The following is a 26,828-nucleotide window of genomic DNA, read 5'->3' as shown; positions in this document are numbered from 1 at the left end:
CTGCTCCACGACCTACATGACACACATGTCATGATATTCATGCTAGCACCGCTAATTTACGTTCGTCATACTCTTGTCATATTATGCCAATTGTGGTACATACCAATTAAACGAAACAACCACGAGAGCACCAAAACACAGGCGGCCGTTTCATGACCTACATGACATATATAATGATATTCATGTCATGAGCGATCATTAACATTCGTCATATACTCTCGTCATACTATGCTAATTTTCCTACATACCAAGTTGACGAAATGATCATGAGAGTACCAAGACGTAGGCGGCTACATAGATACTGTCGATGTGGCAAATGTTCGCAAAGAAATGCTTCGCATTTAAAAATACTAATTGTAGTCAATGCTGCAATATACTTATAAGTAGGTTTATAATGTTCACACCAACTATCGCATGCTGAATAAGGCTAGACCTTAATAATTTCTGTTCTACAAGTAAGGCTAATCAATGAATATTATTGTTTGAGGACAACGCCAATATGTTCATAGAGAAAAAAATTTCTTTTCATACACTGATTGATTGATTGATTGATTGATTGATTGATTGATTGATTGATTGATTGATTGATTGATTGATTGATTGATTGATTGATTGATTGATTGATTGATTGATTGATTGATTGATTGATTGATTGATTGATAGTAACAAGTAAAGCCGAATACGAATACAAATGTGACCAAATCGGCACGCACTGAACATGAACCTTGTCGTCACTCCTCCGACTGTATCGATCCGCAGTTGCTAATCACGTTTGATATAACTGTACACCTTGTATCGAGGTCTCATTTTTGATAAAGGATGTTTTTAGAAAGTAACTGGAATGGAACAGCATCTTACACTCTGCTTTAGTTAACACCTAACCATTGTAACGCTGTTCTTCCCCAGACGCGTCTTCAACATGTCCTGGTTGGCCGAGGAAGCTCCCACTTGCGAGACGCACACTTCCTCGCATTCAAACACGTACAACAGCACTGCAGCGCCACTTTTTCGCCTTGGTGCACATGTACAAACCATATCTTCTAAACAAATAATGTCCCAACGTATCATTTTTGCGACACAGAATTTGACGCCTCACAATTTCGATTTAGTCGCATGGAACTGCCTATAGCCTATGACAGCTTTCTTGAAATCCTGGGGCGAGTTTTCAATAGCAGATAGTTCAGCAAACCGGTTACCAAGTATTTACTCAGCACTCTTTTTTTCTACAAGTGTATGCTCTATCGCTAGAAATAAAGGTCAACTAGTTGTTCTAACTTCATTTTTTATGTGGCAATGTGCTTTTGCATTACAGGGTTAAGAGATACAGGGTTTCGCCTTCCGCGAGTGGCAACCCTGATTTCTATATTCAAGCACACGTGAACAGTAGAAATGCCCTCACTAGACAACTGCTTCTCTCAAGGACAGGACCGGCGCCGGTCCTGTCCTTTGTGTCCTTCTTCAGTCCTGGTCTTTTGGGCCTGGCCTTTACTCATTCAATGATATTACTCGCACGAGAAATCGAAATGCATGTTCGAATCATTAACAGGAACTTGATAATTATGCTTTTCCTTCGGCACTTTACGACACATATCGCAATTTACGAAGTGTAGCCAGCGAGTTTGCAAGGCATGCCCACTCGGAACGAAATGTAAGGATCGTACGGGTTTCGAGATGTGCGACGCAACAGTTCCAAGAGAAAATACACAATGTTCCACTTACTTTTTTTACCAAAGCTCTGTTTCCTGCATTGATGCAAATGAACGGGAATGACCACGCATTTCGTGGCACACTTCAATAAGGGATGTCTTGAATATGGTATCACCCTGAAAATTCATTCCAAGTGGTCTCACCGGCTGCAATTCGTGAATTCCATCATATTGCACAAAGTAACTCATTAAAAGTTCATTAGACATGCTTTTAATTAGTTGAATATGCATTTCGGTTTATTGGCAGAGTAATTTCCGCCTCTTTGTGTAATCAAGCTCAATGACTATCTGCCACAGGCGAGTTTACAAATTCTGTACGGTCTAACAAAATCATCCAGTATACTCACCGGCTATAGGAAACAGAATTTACATTTATGATATCACTAGCTTTTAAGAAATTACTGTAAATTAGTAAGTTTCGAAAGCATTGAAGAACAAAGTTAACAAATCCGTAACTCTGCGCCAAGAAAACAGGTATCGCAGTTGTGTAAACAGCGTCTGCGACAGCCTCTCGAGCAGACATGGTCTTTAGGTACGTGGTGCTACAGTGGTCACAGGCCTTACCAGTTGCATTTCATAGTAATGTAAAATGAACCAATTTTGACCACTTTCAATGTTTGAATAGCGAAATGCGAAAACACCCGTGCACTTAGATTCAGGTGCACGTTGAAGAACCCCAGGTGGTTTAAATTTCCGAAGTCCCCCACTACGGTGTGCCTCATAATCAAATCGTGCTTTTGCGATGTAAAACCCCATAATTTAATTATTGTTTGAATAGGTGGACTTTGCTAGATCGCTATATAACGAACTGTTGCGGAGTTACGGAGTTGTCAACTTGAAGTTTCAGTTTTGTAAACTTTTGCGATTGTCATCAATTTCTTCAAAACATTTGATGGCCTAAGTCAGAAGTCTACTTTTGGCAGTCAGCACGCCCTAAGCTTTTCTTTGAAATCCGGCAAGTCTCATCAAAATCGCGGAGGTGGTTGCCGAGAAAAACACTTTCTCCCTTCCCGTGTATTTAGATAGGTGTTCCTGAGGTGAACTTCTCTTAAAGGAGCTGAGTGGGCTACGAAAAAAATGATTTTCTTGCACTACCCACGCTCTTGCAGGCACGCAGGATGCGCGTACACTGGCTGAGTGTGGCCCTGGTGCTGCACTGTTGGCTGCTCCTCATCCTGCTCCTGTCCACCTCTGCGGCGGACTCGACCACGCTGAATAGTGCTGGCCAGAGCATCCACGACATCAAGGGAATGCCACAGGTGAGCAGGATTACACTTGCCTCGTTGTCGCTGGATGAGAATCCTTGCGCGGTTACATTAAATTTCATACTTAGCAGGCAGTGCTGCAGCGGCCGCGCAAGCAGTGCGGTCATGTGAGTATCACTGCGTGCGTTTCGCAGTGAAGTTGCTTTTGACCGGCTTCTGCGGCTTCATACACTACTTCATGCATTACAGCTACAGCATGTGGGTGAAAATATTGCGCCAATTCGATTATTATTTCTGCACGTTTGTTTTTCCAATACGCTCGTGTTAGGTTTTGTTCGCGAGCACAAGCGGTTTACATCGGCCGCTGCTTGCAGAAACGCGTCAGTCCGCTCGTTCCATGGCAAATAGGTTCAGACCTGAGATGAATTTAATGTTATAGTTACGTAACACTCTTAAGCGAAATTACGCCCTTTGGGTCGTATCTTGCCAGGCAATCATTATCGTCCTCTGTCTTGACCGCATTTCCTTTCTTTAACGCTGCGGGCCCGGTACTTCCAAGTCATGAACGGCATGCACGTTATCAGCATGGCAGAGCATTCTCGACACGAAAGTAACGAGCGCTGCGTTTTCAAGAAAGGAAGCGCAAGCAAGGTAGATAAAATTTAATTACGGGATTTTATGTGCCAAAACTACTTTCTTATTATGAGGCACGCCCTAGTGGAGGACTGCGCAAATTTCGATAACCTGGGGTTTTTTAACGTGCACCTAAACCTACGTACACAGGTGTTTTCGCATTTCGTTCGCCCCCATCGAAATGTGGCTGCCATGGCCGGGATTCAATCCCTCGACCTCGTGCTCAGCCGCCCAATACCAAGCAACCACGGCGGGTTGCAAGCAAGGCAGCTGACGATTATTGTTATGTGGCAAGATACGACCCAAAGAGCGTACCGAGGTCGCGGGATCGAATCCCGGCCACGGCGGCCGCATTTCGATGGGGGCGAAATGCGAAAACACCCGTGTGCTTAGATTTAGGTGCACGTTAAAGAACCCCAGGTGGTCGAAATTTCCGGAGCCCTCCACTACGGCGTGCCTCATAATCAGAAAGTGGTTTTGGCACGTAAAACTCCATAATTAAATTTATTTTTTAACCCAAAGAGCGTACATTTGTTTAAGAGTGCAGTATCTTGTGACGTAAAAAAATTCTCACAGAACCCATCGCATGATGAATGTCCGCGTCAATTCGATTAGCATGGAAGAAATTTCGCGATGCAGCATGTAGCCAACGCCGAAACGTGCATGCAACCAGACTCCTATCTCGTGCTTCACATTGCACACCCTACGCCATCTAGTGGGGAAACCGTGCATTCCACGCGTTGCACGGGTCCGGTTGGCCGTGCACCACGGAAATTTTAAATAGCTTTTTTTTTGGCATTGAAAAGCGGCACATGCGCAGTAGCGCATGCGCAGTTACCCAAGTTGGCCCGAAGGGTGGTTTTGAGCCCTGCTTCCTAAACGCAGCAGTCCGATGCTCAAACCATTAGACCGTAGACTACCCAGTGGCCCTAGTTTGAAGGAAAACGGTTAGATACACGGAGAGACAGGCAGTCCAACCTCGGAAATTGCGTCAAGTATCCTAATAATGCTAATCGTATTAAACTATGGCGCCTAATGTTACATGGGGCGTGCTTATATTGTTCGTGCATATGTGATGCACTATTAACGCGTGAGCATTCTTAAGTTACTTCGCACGCTTTCCCAGAATTATTAATCTATGTTTGTACGTTTGTATCTAACCATTTTCCCGCCTACCTGAGTCACTGGGTACTCAGTAGTCGAATGGCTAGAGCATCAGGTTGCTGTGCTGAGGTAACAGGGTTCGAAACCAACCATTGAACCAACTTGGGTCACTCATACGTGCCGTTATTCAACCAACCTCTATTATGCTGGGTCACTGTAGACGCGAGGCTGGCTATGTACCGTTGTTCGAAGAAACTTTTTGACGTCGACTTTAAGTACTGGGTATCTGCCACTCGATCTTTTGTGTTCTAAGGTGAACTTCTGTGATGCCGACTTGACTCACTGGGTCTGTGCCAGTAGGTGCGTGGGGCGCGTTTCAATGAATGTCTTTGACGCTATTTTCGACTACTAGATGTGTGCTGCTGAGAATGTGCCACTCTACAATGACGATAAAGATCCCTTCAGTTTCTCCGGTGCTGAGCGTAATCGAACCCACGTCACAAGGGTTCTTCAAGAAGAGCAACGCGACACATCAGCAGTCTGTGCCACAAATGCAACTGGGTGTAAGCCACTCCTCAATGAACCTCTCGCCAACTTGTGTCACTGAATGTGCGCCACTGAGTCTGCGGCAGGCGAGGGAACAATTCTCAGCGTTTGCAGGCACCGGCACTCCACGCTTCTCGTCTCGGAGGCAACGCGCAGACTTCTCGGCAGTGCCACTAGACGGCGCAGCGGGCCCAGAAAGCACCGCGAGAAGAGCCTGGTTGTCGCATGTCGCGCTTCTCAGCTTTCGAATGCACCGCCGCGCCACAGATTGCGGAGTCCACGCACAGGCTACGCAGCGGCGACGCTCGATGGCACTGAGTGTTCGCCGAGTGTTCTGCCGTACACGCCTCGTACATAACTCGTTTGGACAGCGCCAATATGTTGCGTCGCTGCAATAATTCAATTCTAACGAGTTACCGTTGACAGTCATCGATAGTTAGGTTCTGCCGTAATGTTTTCTTGTTTTTGGGGGGGGGGGGCGTAAATGCTGAGTGAAATAAGTCGCTTTAGTATTCATAGCGTTACCTGTTATGTATGAAACGGAGTAGGCGTGAACAATTCACGAGCTGCAGTGGTCGACTGAGAATTCATGCTCGTTCAAATCAAGAACCTAATGGAACCATTCCCAGGACTTTCGTACGTAAGAGTGAGCGGTTCAGCGCTGAACAGCCCACTCTTACGTACGAGTGGCCTGAAAACGGTTCCATTAGGTTTCTTGATTTCAGGTTGCCTTTTTTGGGCGAACACGTCTGCTGGAAGGGTGAGCCTCGCACTAAAGAAAGTGTTGCCTTTTGCGCCAGCCCACAGTAAGTTGGTCAAGCGCGGCACTGTTCAGACATGTCTTGAACAACGCTATGATTAAGTACTGTCGCCACTAAGTACAGAAGATCTTCAGCTCGCAAGTTGCTCGATTGAAGGCAGCTGGCTATCCCCACCACCTCATCGTTTCTGTTTAAGAGACGCTCTGCAAGAAGTGGCAAAATTGTGATATGCGTTCTGATACACGAGGTACTGTTCGCAGGAAGATAGCGGTGATACCACACATACATGCAATCTCGCACAAAACTCAAGAAGGTAGGTCAAAGGTAGGTTTCTGTCGTCTTTTCGCGCCCCACAAATTATCTCAATTGTGCTCTATAACTAGCCCTGTCAACAGACAATCGAACTTATCAAATACTAAGCACAGAAAAAAATCCGTCGACTGCTCGAGAGGAGTTGTGTATAGCATACTTCTTTCCTGCGGGAACTTGAAACTTGTACGTGAACCAACTTAAATTTGGGGATGCGCCAACTTTAATAATGTGGCGGGCCAACTGGAAACTTGGGGGTGGGCCAACTTGAATTTGGGGGTGGGCGTACTTAAGTTTGTGGGTGGACCACCTTGAAAGATGGGTGTGGGTGAAGTTAATTCGGGAGTGGGCCAACTTAAATTTGAGGTTGGCCCAACTTGAAATTGAGACATGGGCCCACTTGAGCTTTGGGGGTGTACCAACTTATAATTTAGGAGTTTGCCAACTGAAGTTTGGAGGTTGGTCAACTTACATTTCGGGGTGGGCCAACTTAAACTTGGGAGTAAGCCAACTCGGAATTTGAACAAGGGCCCACTTGAGATTTGGGGGTGGGCCAACCTACATTTCGGTATAGGCCAACTTAAATTCCTGGGTGGGTGAAGTTGAAATTCGGGAGTGGGCCAGCTTAAATTTGGGGGTGGTGCAACTGAAATTTGGGGGTTTGCTTACGCATACTTAGACAACTGCAGCAGACTTTCTGCATTCCTTTGCATTGTCGTGATACAGTCGTAGTGATGCATTCGTTGTCATATCATCGTCGTGTTCGTTCCGTGGTCGCTCTTTCGGCTTCGCGATCCGATTCCCGCAATACCATCCTTGTCATACCATTGCCATCACGTCATCGATTTCATACCCTCGCCATCCCATTGTCATCGTGCCATCGATGTCACGCAGTCGTCGTTATACCACCATCATAATTTCAGAATCGACATGCCATTCTCGTCATGCCGTGGTCGTCAAACTGCCTTCGTCGTTCTGTCGACGACTTCCTCCTTCGTCATTCCAGTGTCGTCATTGCGCCGTCGTCATACACTCGTCGTCGTGCGCCATGGCCACGGCTGACCCTAGCGAGCGAGCGTCATCGCAAAGTGACCTGTTTCCGGATACATTGTATGCGGCATACGTATATCACAAGCAATGGAAATCTCAGATTCACCGCTACAGATTTTAGATAAAGGTGTATTCAGCAATACGGTGTGTCACTACATTGCTTGGGTGCTAATCGCAGTAGCGCCCACATTCATTGCAAGATAGGTTCTGCTGAAATTTTTCTAATCATGACGTCCTCTGCGTCACCGTGTTTCTGAGGAGCTGGCCAAAACAGCAATCAAGGTCCATATTGCGCCTCGCGCCAATCGGCCCTCTTCCCCGACACTAGCTTGGATTAGTGAACTCCAGGAATTTTTCGCGTGTGCATTGCAGCGAAAGGATAGAAACAAAAAAGATAATGGAGATTTACAAGTACCGCAAGAAAGGTGGGGAAAATCTGTACTGTAACACACAGTCTGTAACACTGTAACACACAGTCAGTACGCTATCTGAGGCCCGAGCTGGCTGGTCGAACAGAAAAACACACCGGAGCAAATATTCGCAACAGGACGAGGCATGTATCCGCTGCCGCAAAAGAAGTATGGAAACAACTCGGCACATCGTAATGGAATACGTAAATATTTACCCAGGAAGACCAGAAGGCTAATAATGCGTTGTAGTGGGCCAGTTGGATCTGTGACATGGTAGAACACTGCGCTGTGAATACTGTGAACACGGACGTGAATAACTGGGGCCCCAAACACACACTTCACTTCATGTGTGTTTAGTGATATAGTTTTTCATGCCCTTGTCCACAGCATTGCTTCGTAGCGCAGTGCTCCGCCCATACCCGCAGGGAAAGCCCACCTCTGAGAAGCACTGACACTCAAAGAGGTTAGTAGCATTAAGTGGTCAGGCAGTCGAGAGAAGAAATGCTATCAGTACTGGTGTGGGAAAAAAGGAGAGAAGAAACTGATAGAACCGAAGTCGATGAAAGACGTAGGTGACTGTACAATGTAGAGACAAACGTTTTAAATAAGAGAAAAAATATTAAAAAGCGGCAGGCTGAATGACGTCAGACGACTGCTATGCACGTTTATAACACCTGGTTAGCCCAAGGAAGCAAAGCGATTATTTGTCGCCACCCTGTTTCGAAGGGTATGTCAATATAAGTTATCAATCGTCAACATCACATTTCAGTGCCTAGTCACTGCTTCCTCTCTGGCAGTTTAGCAGCTGCCACATGGCGGTGTAGTCGTAGTCCTCTCGCTCTTCTCGAGGCATCACGGCGCGCGAGGCGCTAGCTTTTCGCCCAGTCGTAGTCATCGGACTCTGAAACCATAAGTTCACTATCTACGGTGCCGCGTCTTACGTGTGGTAGGTCTCCATTCATTGCGCATTTTAACGCGATAGCAATTATATGGACACTCACGGCGCACTTCTTCTGTCACCGTGGCCGTCGCTATGATGTGCCGTATAAAGTCCAGGGCGACAACACCATCGGCACACGCCCTACGCAGTACGGGCAAATGAGAGCGTGCGAGTGGAGTCGAAGTAAGATCGCGGCTCGATCTCACCCGCGAGAAAGGGAGAAAGGCATGGAGGAAGCATGCCGTCCTCCGTCTGGCGCGAGGCACGCAACGTTGTGCGGCACTAGGGGTAAGGGGGCGGCGTTCTACTCCGGCTGCAACTGCGTATGCGGCGGCTGCGCGCGGTCGCGCGGCCGTATCTTGAGAGCGATCTGCGTTGTGGGCAGCCTAGGTGCGTCGACAGCTCGTAGCTTTGTGCGTGCTGTGTGTTCTCAGCACTCGATTTGCGTTGAAGCGATAGGCAGCACGAAGGTCACTTCGTTCGCTGCTACTGCCGCGTTTCCTCACGCCAGTGTTTTGACAGCGAGTGTCCGCGGTCATCGAGTGAGATGCGTTCATGTGTGCTGTACGCACTGAGACCATGCTTGTTAATTTAGTTATCAGGCGACTATTTACAAGTTGATACGCCTGATAAAAGTACTGTCCTTGCTTCGTATGGCTATACGCTAGTTTGCTATCGCAATCGGTGCTTCTCCTTACGGGCGCAAGTGCGACTTTATTTAAGCCATGGTGTGTTCTGCCATGCTGGCCGAATTGGATATCCTCTCATCTCTAATGTTTAAAACAATACCTCGAGTCCCTTCCCAAGCTGCTGAATCTTCCGCGTTTCTCCGTCACCTAAAGAAGTGCCGGTGGTACTGTGCTTGATGAAATATGGATCGGTCTCTGGGCCAAGTGGATTGCCATTTGAATTTGAACTTAGCATTTCGGATAAAATTGGTGCCGCTTGATGATACCCTGGTGACCTTCCTAGCTTTGTGATCAGGCTTGCTCGGTAATTGAAAGAAAGGTACCTATCATCCATTTCATTACGTGTGACGTCATAGCTTATACGCTGTTGCGGCCTGCACGTTGTCTTCTAACTTCGTTAGACCAAGAGAAGGCATCTGACCGACGTGAACAGTCGTACATTTTCCGGGTCATCAAAGCTTCTTGCTTTTCATAATTTCTTGCTCAATGACTCAGCACTGCCTACATGACATGAACGGCACCTCGTTCCTTGGTGGCTGAGTATGCGCCCCCTTTCCCATTATTCGCGGGGTTCGTAGCCAGAGGCGGTTGCAGCCAGAGGCCACACACGTCACCAAATTCGTCTTCGACAAAGTGCTTTGCTTTTGCAAGTACGCATCTGTGTCCCGCGGGTAGCGGTCCTCTAATCAGCACCGCTTGATCCTTGGTGGCCTTTTAAGCGGTCGTTTGCTTGGCCTACCACTGTTCTTCGGCCACGCATCACTTCTCTTGTTGCTTACGCTTGACGGTCATGCGTACCTCGTTGGCCCATCGCTCCACCTCCTGCATCGCCACTTTGGTACGCATCGCATACCTCTGTCTGTGCAGAGCCTTCCACTCCTCTTCTGCTTGACACTTTCGAGGGCTCATTGTTCTACCTGGAAGTAGAGTCCTACGCGCAACTTAGCGCAACCGAGCCAGGTCCCTGTGGCGAGCACACACTTACTGACGAGTAGAGCAAGGAGAGGCTGATTCAAGGAGGTAACTAACCATTAGGCCGAACCAATAGCGGCCAGCTTGCTGGCCGCTATAGGTTTAAGCGTATATCCATGGCCAGCAAGCTGGCACATGAATGTGCGCGCACATCAGTCGCAAACTCTGTGACCTTCGACGGCCTCCCGTCTGACCATCGCTCCGACTACGCAAAGAAATGGTTCATATTTAGAAAAAATTCAAGATGCACGAGACTTTGACTTTCCGCTTGTTGAGCGGATGGCTCGCGCAGACCATATTTTGCGGGCCGTACATGGTATCTCGGCCATGTGGTACAATATACATTACGTATCGTTAGATCCATGCAATCCCTTCTATGTTCTTTTTCTGAGTGGATGGCACGAAGCTGGTCCGCAGTATGGCACTAGACTAGCCACGTTTCCATGGCGGCAACTCTTTTCCGTCTGTGTCTGTCCGCTGCCGGCTACTAGCATTGCCCTTTCTGCTACGTCTAGTGCAAGGTGACGAATGCACCCCGCCCCCCAAGCTCTCGCTTCTTCCTGGGCGCTCACCGTCATCAGCAGCTCCCCTGTGGGGATCTCAACGGGAGTCCCCAGTCATTAAATCTCCCGTGATTCTATGAAACGGCTGTGTCAAACTGGGCCGGTCTGGGAGATGGTAATCCGTGGTTTATAGCTTCTCACTAGGTCGCATGATGTAGGTCTCCGCGGTCGGGTGAACACGTGGCTAGGAACGGGTGCGTAAGGCAGCGCATACGAAAACCCTCGTTGTGGGAGTGTGTGGCATTTGCTCCTATGCTGTAGCACCAAAGCGAATTCTCAATGCCAAGAAGAAGCGTCTTGTCAGGCAGGAACTTATTCGCTATATTGCAAAGCATGGTCCAAGAACTGAATGCGCGTTACTACAAAGCTGTACGGCACGGAACTTCTACGATGGCGCACCAGTTTAATGCGCCAAGGCAGCACTTACAGGCGCGCCATCCAAACCAACTCTCTCCTCACAGAACACCCTCCGCGCTACACACAATCCAACAAAGGACGCCCCCGATGTAAGCACTGTGTAGGCTACGCAGACAATCCCCACACCCCTTGCGACTGCCCCCATGTCAAATGAACTCTCACCCAATCATTTGCGTCTATCCCATTTTAAAACGCCCCCGATCCATGGTCAATTAGCTCAATTCACTGCCACCATTACTAAAGCTCTACAAGGAAACTCTGGCATGGCATGGCAGGGTGGTTCTGGGCACTTCACACCGGACCAGACGTATGAGATCATTTTCGAATGCGTAAGCATTCTTGGCGAATACCGCAGCACCATCACGCGAAAAGTATAACGCCTTGTATCTGCACAAAAATACGTAATTCGCAGACATTATTCATGATAATAGTGTAAATGCATATGGATGGTAGCTTTATAAGCGCCAAGGAACATTTTAAACAAATAAGAGAGCACTCATAGAGATATATATGACTCCTTAGAAAATACATGGGGAGGCTTATTGGAGCGGTGGGCCAACAGTAATTTTTGGGTGGGTAAACTTAAAATGTGGAGGTGACGCAACTGAAATTTAGGGGCGGGCCAACTTGAAATATTCCGGTGGGCCAATTTGAAATGTGAAGTGGGCAAACTGGAATTTGGGAGCAGGCCAAATAAAGTAGGGGGTGGGCTAACTTAAATTTTTGGGGTTGGCCAACTTGAAATTTCAATGTGGGCAAACTGAAATATGAGGGTTGGCGTTGGTCCGACTTGAAATTTGGGAGTGGGCCAACTTCTATTTTGGGGGGTGTGTCACCTTGATTTTTGGAGATGGGCCAACTTATATTTGGGCACGGCCAACTTGAGATTTGGGGGCCGGCCAACAGGAAACTTGGGGGTGGGCCAAGTTGCAATTCGAGGTATGCTCACGCATACTTAGACAACTCCAGTGGAGTTTCTGCATTCTTTTCCGTGTGATAGCACAGTTCAATCGTTAATGCTGCACGCTCTTTGGCGGTGCTGAGCTAGCAGTCCCGCGTCGCTGTTTCTTTCGGTCTTTCGCTCTGTCTTCTGTGATGGAAGGGGAACATACACAGCTCCCTGTGCATAGCTTGAAATGAAATAGAGCTTCACGCACTATGTGTGACTTCGCATAGCATTGAATACAAATGTTTTCACAAAATACGCTGGATTGCTCTTTCTTTCGTCTTCTCGCTTCCGAATATCCCCTACAGACACAATATAACACCTTTTCTAAAACTATTTCCTTGATTATTGGTGTTTAGCTTCTCGTTTTAAAGCGAATAATTTATGTGGCTCATGGGCAAAAAGTCTGTTGTCCCACGTTACCAACAAATTGATCACCTGACGTTTATGTTTTGTTATATTTTTTATGCCAATATATCATAATGTCACGTTGAATGATGCCCCCGCCCTATACTTATGTAATGCTTTGGGTCCCCTTAGCGTTACAATAATTGAAATAAAGTGGCTATTATTACCTGCTCGCAGGCCCATTTATTTCTTTGGAACCCCTCAGTGCCCCGGACTGCTTCGCCAATCGGGCCCATGTTTTTACCTCTTCCTTATGATAATTATGGATTCAAGACTTTGGCTGACACTCTTCCATCTACAGTTCATATATATATATATATATATATATATATATATATATATATATATATATATATATATTTATATATATATATATATATATATATATATATATATATATATATATATATTGGTGTATATATATATACAAACTAACAAGACCTAACACATGCAGCTTTAGGCCATGTATCACAAATGCTTCACTAATCGTGTTCTCGGGATTGGGCTGGTTTTCTCTCGTTTCAGTATTGTCTGCATTTTCGGAATGGCAATTATAGTATGTTATAATCCCATATTTTGCTCATTTTTGTAGTGTATGCACGCTACCATGATGTGGCCTGGTTTATAGGGGACATTGGGCTAGTCGAGGCTTCTGTTACTAGAATTTTAATCGCGCTAGGCAAGATGCACAAGCAAATAAATAGAGGACATGACAGAATACTGTGTCTTTTCTGCTTTCTTTTTTTGTGTGTGTGTTCATCTTGCGCAGCATAGTTATATGTATGAACCAACTAGTCCGCAAGATAGTGTTACTGCTTCTGCTACGCAGCTTTCTTTCTCGCAATCCTCACCACTTATGTACAATGTTTGTCAAAGATGTACACGCTGCATCGTCTGTGAAGACCAGGCTGACTACAACGCTTTTAAGAGAGTCCGTGGGGTACACCATAACTTCCGGTACCCTGGAGGAAATGAGAAGCACTCTTGTACTCTAGAAACCAACCCCATCTGTCGAGTGCCAGTTGCACCACGAGAACCGCGCCACAAAGCCGAACGACATGTTTGGTGCAGGCGCGCAGTAACCCGTATAATTTTGGCAAAGGCTGTGCGTAAGTGTATTTTTTTTTAGCTGAAATGGAATGCCCTGCTCCAACGGCCCGCATATATGGCGCAGGTGACCAAGAAGGGTAACCCGCTGCTGATGCTGATGGAGCCGGCGCTGCCGGCGCTCAAGTACATGCTCCCGTTGGTGGCCCTGCTGGCCCTGCCCGAACTGCTGAGCTCGGCCCTGGCGAGCCTCAGGGGCATGGCGGCGATGAACGCCGGCGCGTACACGGTGCAGGCCCGGCGCAGGGGCCGCAGGGGCGTCATGGACGGAGGCCCGGCCCGAGGAGGCCGCGCGGCGCCCGGCGGCGTCGACTTCATGCAGGGCGCCCAGCAGATGATGACCCTGCTGGCTCGGCTGGACGAGGCCGTGCAGCGGTACGGCCAGCAGGAGGCCGCCTGCCAGCTGAAGGCCATGTGCGAGTTCCACCGCTCCGCGATGAGTCCCGAGGCGGGCACCGTGGCCAAGAACATCATCTCTATGCTCAAGTGAGTCGAGCGCGCACCCACCAGGGAGATGCCCGCCTGGCCCCACGCCTGGCATGCTACTGCAGATGAAACTGGTGAAGGGACTCATACACAGAACACGCACACGAAAGTAACAAGCACTAGCATACACGCCAACACGCATTTAGAGCGTGTGGTTCAGGCCAGTGTACCGCAGGTTGATTAATGGCGGCCTCGTTGAGTGCAAAGCAGTAACAACACTACTCCAGTGTCCAAGAAAATGTTGCAGCTGCAAAAAGCATTAAAATTCGAAGCAAATTTTCTTAGATAAGTTTTCAATGAAATTATTCTTGTTCGGTTACTGCAGAAAGTTTGGCTAAAGCTGGAAGTAAATTAGTTTTGTATTTAGCTTGCACTATTTACGGCACAAACTAATGGTAGCGAACAAAATAACGAAAGTGCCACAATTTGTGTCTTTACCTTGTACCATACATTACTCAAAAACAACAAACTTCAAACTGTAGCCGAATTCAATGCTCCTAAAGGTCTGGATGCTAGACATGATTTCAATCCAGCGCTTTTAACAACGACACGGAAGGAAACAGGACAGATGAACGCACCGGGTGATTGTCAATGAAAGCGGCTTTCGACAAGAGACATTTTCTAATATTCTAACAACAGCCGCTTCGTGTTCTCCCTTTCTTCAAGTCACGTGTTTTGCTTGCGGTAACTTCCCGAAATCATGAATCACCAAATGGTCTACACCCACACTCTGCTGTGTGACATTCTCTATATTTTCGCTTGGGCTAATCCCAGAGATATCTTTTGAATGTCTCTCTAGTGTTTTTATGCCCTGGTATTTTCTTTTTGTTTTCTCAATATGAAACGCACTGTGCATATTTAATATTCTCGGGCAGTGTTAGCCGTGCCGGGTTTCTGTCGGAATTTGCCTTGCCCATGCCACACCATAGGCGAAATTGCAGTGCTAGCAAATTACAGCACATGGAAGCGTTTTCCTGTCCACTCTCCGGCGTGCCCAGCATCTTCCAAAACTAAAGCAAGTAGTGTGTCACCTAGCACCTTAAAATACGGTGCCTCTTTAGACACACTATGCATCTGCTGTTTTGCTTGCGGCCAGTTTATTTTTCTTCAGCTCTAGTAACAACTGATTGCGCTTTCTGTACGAAAACGTCGACAGCCTTGAAGATAGTGCGTAATACCTGCCGCAGAACGAAGCATAGGCATTGGCACCAGGCTACTCCCGATAATGTGCATACTAATGGAACTTTTTCGTGGTCAGCCCCTATGTGAGCAATGCTCATGCGGAAGCGGCGTCATTAAGTAAGTGCAATGCAACTTTTGCCAACATGAGGCGTTCTTAACCGCAGCAATGTGGCCGGTCACCATTCGTTAAATCAGAATGTCGCCATGTTCGTGGTATGATGTTCTGAAACATAGTAGCCAGAGGGAAAGTTGGTGCGTAGTTAATCCCCATTCTTGTGTTGGTCAAAAAAAAGAAGCGATAACTAGAAGCGAGCTCGCTCTGTTACCGGCTCTTCTTCGCGTCATCTAAGATCCACGGTGTGCCTATTACTACGCAGAGCGGACGGCAGGGTGGAACGGTCAGCGATGCCCGAGGACCAGAGGGCCGCACTGCAAGACTTCCTCAAGGCTGCCCAGAACGGACTGCACCAGCGGAACTGCACGCGCATCTACCGCGACTGCCACGAGACCACAACCTAACTAGGATCGCTGTAGCTAATTAATCCGCGTATCGTCCTTTCCGTATTACTTTGAGTTTCGCACCGACGACGCTGCGGGACCAGCCAGCGCTCTTGCCTAAGGGAATTGTGAAGGTTCGGGTCGAGGCGTGCGCGTGTTCTGTGCACTGAAGACGGAGGGCTCCAACTGAAAGTGACAGTTGTTTTGTGCGCTCCACGACAGTGTTTCCAGAAGGTGCCAGCTATACTCGCCTCTGTCGGCATCATGGAGCCTGGCGTGTGACATGTGTTCGCTTTCGCTGTGAGAGGGGAAAAAAATGAGTGGAGGGAGGCTGGTGTTGATCACACGGGGAAAAGCGTCCACATCGGAACAAGATCGACAGGAGCACAGGCTCCACGCTTTAATAGCGCGATAGCAGTTCCGTACCGGCCCAGTCATTTGCTGATCGCTCCTCGCATAGGTTGTGACACTGCAGAACCAAGACGCCATGTCCAACGCGCTTTTCTCATTCCTGATAGCATAGGCAATAACCAGTGCCGTTTACATTCTGACAAAAATGAAACGCTGCCAACTCATTCTGTGGGAGTGACTGCTTGTCGCGTGCTCACACTCCCTTATGAGCGCTCTCGTTATCACAAATGAAACAAATTCAGTTTGCTTAGCAACAGACCGAACCTACTCCATTGTCGAGAACAAGAATTTGCGAAAACGGAGTTAAGGATGGCACAAGCAGCTACTCCCGCAAATGCGCTAACTGCATTCCCTTACTTCTCAGTGTGCATAATTTCTCACGACGGGAGCGACAGCTGGACGACAGTGACGTCGGCATATGCGTTTGTCCATGCTATCACCGTCCTGCCTTGTGCAAAGCTATGCAACGCTACCCACTGATTATCGACTGCTAATAACCCCTCACATTGCTCTTAGTTAATGTAATTTAAGGTTTGTGATAACATGCACTCCGAGCCTCCTATGAGCAGGCATTTATACGAAAGATCGATGGCACATGGCCGCGCCTCTCGGTAGCTGAGATGTCAAATGCGATCAGTCGAATACGGCTGAACTGCAAGACGCTAAGCTAGCACGATCATAGCAGTTGTAGTAACCGGAGGAGCGTGCTGAGGCAGTTCGAAGGGTATGTCCTTTCAATCTTGTCCCGTATATTCTACCTCCCATAGCATTTCATAATGTGTCATGTCAGCGTGTGGCAGTTTTTGTACGCCATTCTTTGTACTGCGCGCGTCTGTGTGCCTCCCCGCAAACCAACATTTTCTTTTGTTTTTTAAGAGAAAAATATGGCTGTTATCTGCAATGGCTAGCAACTCCACCGACCTTCGACTTTTCTACAGCTCGTAATTATTAGCGTATGTTCACGCGGTATACTCGACAGGTGGATCGCTTTGTTTCGGTTTTCTTTTCTTTTTTTGAGGGGGTGGGGGGATTCGAGATGAGCGTACGAACATTTCTGCGGGTAACCGTAATCACTGGCGTCTTATTTTTGTGACGTTCTATTTCTAAAGTCAAACATACACGCCAAACAGCGCTCGAAGTGAACAGTACTCGAAAATATAAAGAAGATCTACTTTTTCATATGCATTAACGTTGCATATTGGCCTCGTTTCGAGCTCTCTTGGCAGTGACTTCCCGCCACTGCCGATACACGGCATACCCACTGATATCCCCCAGCAGCTGTCCTGGCCTCTTATAGCAGAATGGGACACGTTTTAAAACCGGCCAACTTGCTGCTTTGAGAAGTCGTGCAACAGAAACAGACGACGATCATTGCTAAAGCTCAAACGCTTCACGCATCTTGGTACCCCTAATTTCGCGATCCCACATACGCCTTTCTTTTTTCTCGCAATGCAAATTAGGGCACGTGCTGGACACGACATTGGACCTATGCGCATGCACAACAAATCGCTCAGTCATTGAGCACTGACATCCTTTTATTTCTCAACTTACCCTGATTTGTATGTTCCGTCCAACTCGCCTTGCCGGTCACCGTTAATATGCCTTCCGAGGAGCTTTCCGATGAACCTTTGACAAATTTCGCCCCAAATAGGTCACGAGAAATCTATATTGCAGTGTTTGAACTATGCTCAAAGGACTTAGCGTCATTTGATTCCGAACACACGTGCGCTCGACGTGTTTGCTTTTCTTGTCACGTTTTCGGAGCATGCTGTACCTCATTGAATACCCGTGCCGCTGACACAGTCTCACTGCTATAACTTTAGCGCTTTAGCGGGAAGTATATGAATCAATAACTACATGCCATGTAAAACCTCGCTGATGATATACAATTCAAGTATTCAAGAAGCCTATGACCTAAGCGCAAGCAAAATCTCTGCAGGGGTGCCTCGGTTTCAGAAAACACTTTCTCTTGATAGCCATAAACTTTCCCCAAAGCACTAGTGTTTCTTGGGCGAACGTAATCCAGTGGGTTTTACGCCGGCTTCCTTGAATTTACGAGTCATGCAAAGTGTGTTAGCCATACATACAGTGAAAAGCATTTTAAGGAACTACTATCTTTCAAATCAGCACTGAGAAGTTATTTTGCCTAAGTTATTTGTCATTCTGACAGTTTCCTCTTGAGGGCTGTATCCCCATGAGCATTACTTTTTGTTTTGTTTTGTTTTTTTCGAAGAAAGTAGTGTACAGCACGTGGACAAAGAGGCAGAGAAACGAACAACGCAAGTGCTGCATCTCTCAGTCCGTTTCTATGAGCCCTGGTCGACGTCTTTTCGAATGGCTTGCTCCATTCCAGCCATAAATATGTACCAACTTACGCAACTTTCCATGCTCTTTAAGAAAGACTAAGTGCTGCAACAGTGTCAGAACAGTATGAATCAACCCCGCAACGCTATTTCAAGGGCCATTGCCAAAACTAAAGCGCAGGAAAATCGCAATTAAGTGCTTATATATCGCACAGAACTGCAATGTCAACAAGCCAGGTTCGGTAAATAATATAAAACAGCAGTGAAAAAACACTGGCGACACAAGACAGTCCTCGCTCATTCGACCACATACCGGATTCTCAAGAGATGCGTTCGAAACTCCTTAAAAATAGGGAAGGTGCTATGATTAAATTACTTTCTCTTGATTGTTTTTACCATGGTGTCATGCATTTGCAAATGTTCCTGACATATTAGTAATTAAACAGGTAATTATGCAAATTATATTAATTAATTATTTACCCAAAAGAACCGCGCGATTGATATCAATGGAGTACTTGAATGGTGCCACGCGAGGACTGCATAACCGTTTCCAGAAATGCAAGAAGCAGGCGCTGCTAATTTTTTTACAGCGAAATAAATTCCAGCCGATTTCACGCAGACAAGGGTAGCCGAAGTCCTCTACTGCCCCGCCCTTAGCAGACGCCGATGAGCGACGTACATGAAGCCACCGAGATCGCGCCTATAGACGGGGGCGCTCGCTTGCTGCTCGCCCATCTGTGAGGCGCAAGCAGCCACGTCGATCACGTGCGTCTACTATGGGCGTGAAAACTGCGCTCTTCAGAATGTTCAGTTTCGCTCTGCTGCGCGAAATTGGCCGGAATGTGTTACGGTGTGAAAGTTAGCGTCGTCATTTCTTTTTATTTCTAGAAACGGTTATAAGCCCATCGGACGGCATGCTTCACGACTTCCGTTGCGATCAATTTCGTAGCTGTTTTAGGTAAAGAAAAGTTAATTATCATAACTTGCGTAATTAAGTGCCAATTGCTACACCTGGTCATCTTCAAATCTAGGACTTTGTGGTAAAAGCAATCGAGAGAAACATCACATTATTATGTCATGTTGCCTATTTTTGGGGAATTTAGAATGCATATCGCGAAAATACACGGTGAAAAGTGTTGCGCTTAAGGTGTCCCAACAACAGTTAGAAACGAATTCTTATAGGCACTTGTCTATTGTATCAGCGACGGAAGGTATCCGAAAACAAACACAGTGACTAAGAAAAAAACGAGCATTGGCAGTTTACCATCAGAGGTCCCGAAATCGAAAAAAGGAAGTACTACAGCATTGAATCTGTCTTCACTGCTTAGGAGGTAACGACAAATAATTCACGGAGCGAGTAAAAGCAATGGAAGTGACTATGGCTCTCCAGGGAGTGTCTGCAACTTGACCAATTTTCTGCGTCGTCACTCAGAGAATTAAGTTTGAAGCTTTTGCAGGCATGGCGTGCCACGTCTCGAGTTCCTTCTAAATTCATTTCCTGTCTCTGTTCTTCGTAGGCCTACAGTTCTGTGAGGGAAGCCTACTACAGCGTTCACGCTGTAGAAAAATAACCAATTTGAATATTGATGTTAGTACCACCGAGTTTCATGTGGCAACGCCGTTCTATTCGGCTTGTTTAGCCAACTAGCGTGACGACGCTCTTTAGTTCAAACTTTTTGCTTCAGTGACAAAACGACTACGTCGAAGAATATGTCCCTAAGTGCGATTTCACCTAGAATGCCGTAACAACACGCGAACGAGATTAAATTCATCGTGGCGCAGAGGCGTTTGCACGCAAATATTCATCGCCGTTTGCACATGGCATATCTAGTGCTTCCGTCACTCTCGTTTCGCTTGGAGCTCTGTGTCAGCGTTTCCCTTGCAAATGACGACATGGGAAATTCTCGTTTGAGGATAGCATATGAATGTTCCAACTGGGAACCAACTACCACTTAGTGCAGTGCCGGCGGTTCATGTCGAGTGTGGCAAGAATTGAGACTTGAGCGCGCGTCGTCTGCGAATCCACAGTTGTGCGGATTGTTGCGTTGACAAGGGAGCCAAATGTGAGCGGCTCTTCCGATTTTCTCGCTCATTCAAGTTTAGACCTCGCGGTACATTTTGTTTTGCAACATGCCTGGATGCACCATGCGCAAGTGTCCTCAGAATAAACGAGAAGTGCACGTTTTCTGCGGCAATAACAAACAAAAAAAGGCGCGATTCACTTTTCTGTGGCTTAGAGGTGTCCGTCGCCCTGAATGCGAAACCACTCCGCACTCCATCGTCTGCGCGGTTGGGTTTTCGTAGTCCTGCAGAAAGCAGCTTAAACATTGCGGTCACCGGGGGGGGGGGGGGGGGGGTATTGTTTTTCGTACGGCATCGCGACAGAGGATGGGCACTTCCGGTTTCTTTTGCATGAAACAGACGTATAGTGCGCTCAAGGTATTATGCGACACCAAAGAAGACATCTTTTGACTTCCATGAGAAATTTCAGTTCCAGTAGGCCACTGATTTAGCTGGAAGAACAGCTTATAACGGCCTCCCTTATATATGCAACGATCAAGGCATGTCATATGGCCTATCCTTTCGAGATACACCATCACACGCCTATAGAGGGCAAACGCGAAAGGAAGCATGGCTGTTTGCCATGTGCCATTTTTATTTACATTTTCTTTTTTTCGAGTAATTTGTTTTTTGGGTCATTCTTCGAGGCAAGGCTAACGAGGTACTGTGACACGTGACACTTCAGGCTGTGCGAAATACGAAAACTGGGAGACGTCAGCCAACTAAATCATTAAACTGAAAAAAAATAGTGTCGTGATTGGTTTGCGAATTGTCCTTTGATGCGCAGGCTTTATGACCAGCTTCCACTGGATAGTATATTTATATTGAGAAAGAAATGTAAGACCGAACAGTCGCTTTTCTCATGCATATAGCAATGACGACTCAGACAGCCTGCGTGCCCAGGGCCGCATCATGTGTTCTTTGTGAAGTGCTGTTACTTTATCGGTAGCGCAAGTAAGCTTCAGTAAGGGTATGGTGTAACACCTGGACATCGCGGTTTGTCACCTTCATTGCCCGAAGGCTTCATTCATTTATTAGCTTACATTGAGCTGCGCTCTAAAGCGACTATATCGCCATGCATTTTAGGTCTTGAAATTTTCTCCTGCACTAAACTGCCATTTTGTCCGAGCAGCCAAAACAATGCCCTTATAATCTAGTTGACTTCGCTACCGCTTTGTGCGTTTGTGAAAGCAGTGCTTTCTCAAATAAGCATGGGCGTTGACTGTGCCACGTTGCTTTATCGAACAACAGAAAATTATGTAAGCAGCCAGTAAACCTTTCATTATCGCATATTGATCTTTATGGCACTCACCGAGCTAACCTTGTACATAGTGCTTTTGCCTAGATGGCCAAACTGGGTATACCGCATCGAAATAAAAACTGATTCAAACAAACATTCTCTTTCATTCTTTTCAAATTCCCTTCCTCAAATTTAGTGCTTTGGAAAAAAATGTTGGAAACCTACGCTTGCTTGAATCTAGTCATTGGAGCAAGAATTGCCGTTCTTCAGAGCCATCAGAGGGGAAGGTGAAGAAAAAAAAAAAGTTGCGACAGGACACATGACTGTCGATGGTAATGCGATTAGCATTCCAGCAATGTAGTTGAGCACCTTATTTCCAAAGTGACGTTTAGTTAACATCTTTAGTGGTCATTCTGACACTTCCGGTGCGTCGACTATATGCGAGATAGCTTGGTGCCGTCCCGCTTTTGTCATGGCGCTGGCTTGCCAATGTTGCTCACGAGCGTGGCGGCCTGGCGTTGACGGATATATGGTTTCAGTGAGCTAGATACCACACTATGACCACGGATGAATGACTTGGGTGAAGCGACAAGATGGCATGAGGACAATGATGCCACGACGACAGCGAGATGGCGATTGCTAACTGGTGACGATCGTATGACGACAACAGCGTCATGAAGACGACGTGAAGGAAATGGGATGACGACTTTCGCGTGAAGACGGCGGTATAATGACAGCCGGATGACGAAGCCGGAATGGCGATGATAACGCGATCACGAAGGCATACGACGACGGTATGACGAAGGATGCATCTTAGTGAAACCACAAACAACGGCGAAAATTCGCCAGAGACACTTGCGACTGCTTACATGTAGGACAGCGAACGCATTATAGTCGCTTTGTCGAAACGTATTCTTTTTTTTTCTTTCTGCGCGTTTCTCATTCCGCGCAAGCACTCGCCTACGTTTTCACTGCGCCTCGGTAAGGCCAAATGAAAGCGTGCAAAGCGTCTCAACGCACTCGCTTGCCCATGACCATAGAGTTTCATACAGTAATTATTAGAGGTAACTCTGGCACTAGTGGCACTGGCACTAGCGGTTGAGCCAGCATGGGAATTATGGGAAGTACATGGATTTGCCTAAACTTCGCCCTTCTGGCATCAAACGGCATCGTGACTTTGCAAACTCGCTATTTTCAGCAATGTAATGCGTAATAAATAATTAAATAAACATAATTAAAATTGTCTGACTGTAGGATTCAAGCACGGCCCCTCTAGCACAGACGCCCGATATTGAAACTATTACGCGATGGACGCATGCATCGACAAGTGACATATAACGCCCGTATGCATTTATCGCGGACAAGGCAGTGTCTTGAGACACGTGGCACGTTTTGATTTGGGGAGCTCGACAAGCTGAACCGTTGCAATTAGTAGCGATTGTGCGCGTTCGCAGCGTCTTCTGCACTTATAAAGGTATAGATTGCTCAGAGATTTACGACAATAAAGGCACACAACGCGTAATAAACGAATCCACAAGAACGTGTGAATCCACAAGCACGAAGATCAGACAAATCTATGTACTTCCCACTATTTCCATGGCGGCTCAACGATTACAGTGCCAGAGTGCGCTCTACTAATTGTTGTAGCAAACTCTATGCCCTGAGGAGTTGATAACTCGAAGGACTGCCCATCAGCATTCAAGTAAACATTAATGTTTTTTTTTTGTAGACTCATTTTATACACTCATGACATTGCGCCACCTCCAACCCATTGGCTGCGCCGTCACGTGCCCAACGATGCACGTACTAGGCCACATGTTTAGTCAGCCAAGTGGCTGCGGCCTAACGTGCGCAATGATGCACGCACTAGGTACACATTTTGCCAACCGGGATCGTGGGGCCACCATGGCGTCCTTGTGCAGCGTACACACTACGAACGTAGCAAGCAGATTCCTTAAGAAACGATCGAGTGCTTCGCACAGGTTCAGCGTGCCTTCCACACATTCTACTGCGCCAAGAGCTATGTAGGACAAACGCCATGAACATGTGATATGGCGGGCCACAGGTATCTTTGAAAGGCAGGAAACGACTGGATGCCTTTATTGTACGCTCGCACGCGCTTGCACGACTTTTTAGTGTGTTTTCAGTGACCTTGAATTTCTGTAGCGCTTTGTTTTTTATGTTGTTGAATATTCTGCTCCCATGTAATAAAGAAGTAAAAGAAGAGCCGCCATGGCGTCGGGGAGGTGTGCTCCTGTCGCACTGCTCGCACTCGAGGGACCCGGGTTCGATTTCCACCCAGACGGAAATTTACTTAATACTATTTTCAAAGGGCGCATTAATTTACTTTGTTTACAGGATCCTCCCTGAGGAGTTCGACGTCAATTCGACTATTTATTTGATGTGGTTTTGCACTTTGCCGTCGGTAATTTTTGTTACCGTGATGCACTTACGTCGCCTACTACAATGCTGCATTTTCGCGTAATGGGGCATGTAATGCTTTCGCATTAAAACCACAAATGAGGGAGGGTAGGGTGACATAGATTGGGCCTCTTTTGAAGTCAGATAAGCACAAAGCAAAATTAGTTTTGAAGGAAGACTCAGGAACATGGATCAAAGTAAATGGTCGCCTAAAGTGCACAAGCATCTGTACCTGAAGAACATGGACACAAAATGGACGAAGAGGTCAAGAAAGTTGGCAACCAAGTACAGGGACATTGAAGGTGTAAATAGACAACCGAGAGTTATCGGAAGGAAATTGAGAAAAACAGAGACAGCGAACTGGATCCAAAGAATGGAATGAAAAAGCCCATGCAGATTTACTAGAATGGCAAGAAAGAAATTGCAAGGCAAAATCTGTAAGCTGGTTACTTAAGGATGAAAACGTGCCGGCGCAAATATTTGCAACAAGATGAGGCATGTGTACACTGGAGCAAAAATTCGAAGACGACTCAGCACGTCTCAATGGAATGCGAACGTATTCACCCAGTGAGACCTGTAGGTAACGTGCAGCTTCCAGAAGCGCTTGAAATTAAAGTGGACGCAAGCATCAAGCGGTCAGCAGTCGAAATCAGAAAGAAAAGATTAGAGCATTGGTGGAAAAAAAAAACAGGGAAAAGATTGATACGACCGGATCCGTTACAGGCATAGGTAGGTAGATAGACAAGGTAGAGAGAGAAGTTTTGAGGAAGAGACAAACTATTAAGGAGATCTATACAAAACGCTAAAATTTATTGTATGTATAGAGTACGTGATTAACTCAAGCAGGCTAGGTAACTATTTGTCACCGCCCCGTCTTATAGGGGATACCACATCAGACACCCACGACGATACAATGAGAACGTTGACATGACAACGGTGGCGCTACCACAAATTAATGACAGCTAATTAAGATATAATGACGAAGGAATGACGCCGATGGATCGACGAGAGTGATATGACCATGGTGGAATGGCGACGATGGTATTACGACCAGTGTGTGACGAATATGGCGCGATGATTACGGCGATACAAGATTCAATATGTCGAACTTTGCATGACGAAATCGAAACGACCGCAATGACACCACGACGATAGTATGACGACAACGCAATGAGTACGATCGCATGACCACAGTATGAGCACACTGGAATGAAGACAAGCGTGACGAAAATGGCATGACGACGGCTGTACCACAAAGCCGGCATGTCAACGACGGTACATGTGATGGCGTCAGCATGACGAGAGTCTGATGACGAAGCTGGAATGACGATTTCGAGACCACAAGGGCATGAAGACTGCGGTATGACAACGCATGCATGATGGTGACTCTATGGCGGGGATGCAATGATGATGATGGCATGACCAACACGGCATAATCCCGACTGGATGACGAAAAAGGATTGACGTTGATCGAACGACGAAGGTGGTATGACGACGACGACATGACGTCCGTAACATGACGATGACCATGTGACAACAATGGCATGATGGCGACGGCATGGTGAAATTAGAATGAAGAACATGAAATGATCACGAAGGCATCACGGTGACAGTGTTACAACGAATACACGACGACCAGTGTATGACAACAACGGCGCGACGACGGTAGGATGACGCCGCGGTAGTGACGACGATAGAACAACCACGATTACATAACGACGGGAATGTGACAGCGAATGCATGACGATGATCGCGTGATGACAGCGACACGAGGAAAGTCGGATGAGAAAGCTGGAATACCTACGGAGGGACGACTCCGACGGCATCACGACCACAAGCACATACCTATAGCGATAAAAGCTATTAGGCAATCTGGCCCCCAGGGTGTGCGTAGAATACGTGACGACGGCTGAATCACGAGAGTCATCACGAAGCTGCAATGACGACGATGGAACGACCACGATGGTATCACGACCACAAGTGGATGGATGGATGGATGGATGGACGGACGGACGGACGGACGGATGGACGGACGGACGGATGGACGGATGGATGGATGGATGGATGGATGGATGGATGGATGGATGGATGGATGGATGGATGGACGGATGGACGGACGGACGGACGGACGGACGGACGGACGGATGGATGGATGGATGGATGGATGGATGGATGGATGGATGGATGGATGGATGGATGGATGGATGGATGGATGGATGGATGGATTAGTAAGATCTTAATGGGGGCTAGTTGGTTCATACTTAGAATTGAGGTGAAACAGCGCGAAAAAAACGAGGACACAAGGAAACAAATACCACAGACAAGCGCTTACTGCCAACTGGAAGTTTACTTGAAATTCACCGGACATTTATATTTTTTTTCAGCATAGGCATGCGCACATCAATCGTAAAAACATCTGCAAATCAACAACATTTTATTCTCTCTTCCAAAAATGTGATT

The 26,828-nt window shown here is 46.9% G+C and overlaps 1 protein-coding gene across 1 annotated transcript in view; it reads left to right on the top strand.

Annotated features, from left to right (window-relative positions):
* LOC135902797 (uncharacterized) overlaps positions 1 to 20,973 on the top strand; it is a 38,931-nt gene extending 17,958 nt beyond the window's left edge. Inside the window, exons 2-4 of the mRNA XM_065433061.1 lie at positions 2,816 to 2,965; positions 13,834 to 14,252; positions 15,812 to 20,973. Coding sequence (XP_065289133.1) covers positions 2,825 to 2,965; positions 13,834 to 14,252; positions 15,812 to 15,953 — 702 coding nt within the window. The 5' untranslated portion in view covers positions 2,816 to 2,824 and the 3' untranslated portion in view covers positions 15,954 to 20,973. The remainder of the gene's footprint in view (positions 1 to 2,815; positions 2,966 to 13,833; positions 14,253 to 15,811) is intronic.
* Positions 20,974 to 26,828: the final 5,855 nt, after the last annotated feature.

Source organism: Dermacentor albipictus, chromosome 1 (genome assembly GCF_038994185.2).
Source record: "Dermacentor albipictus isolate Rhodes 1998 colony chromosome 1, USDA_Dalb.pri_finalv2, whole genome shotgun sequence".
In the NCBI taxonomy this organism is placed as follows: Eukaryota; Metazoa; Arthropoda; class Arachnida; order Ixodida; family Ixodidae; genus Dermacentor; species Dermacentor albipictus.
The sequence above is the reverse complement of the archived record's forward strand: the minus strand, read 5'-3'. Positions and strand labels throughout refer to the sequence as shown.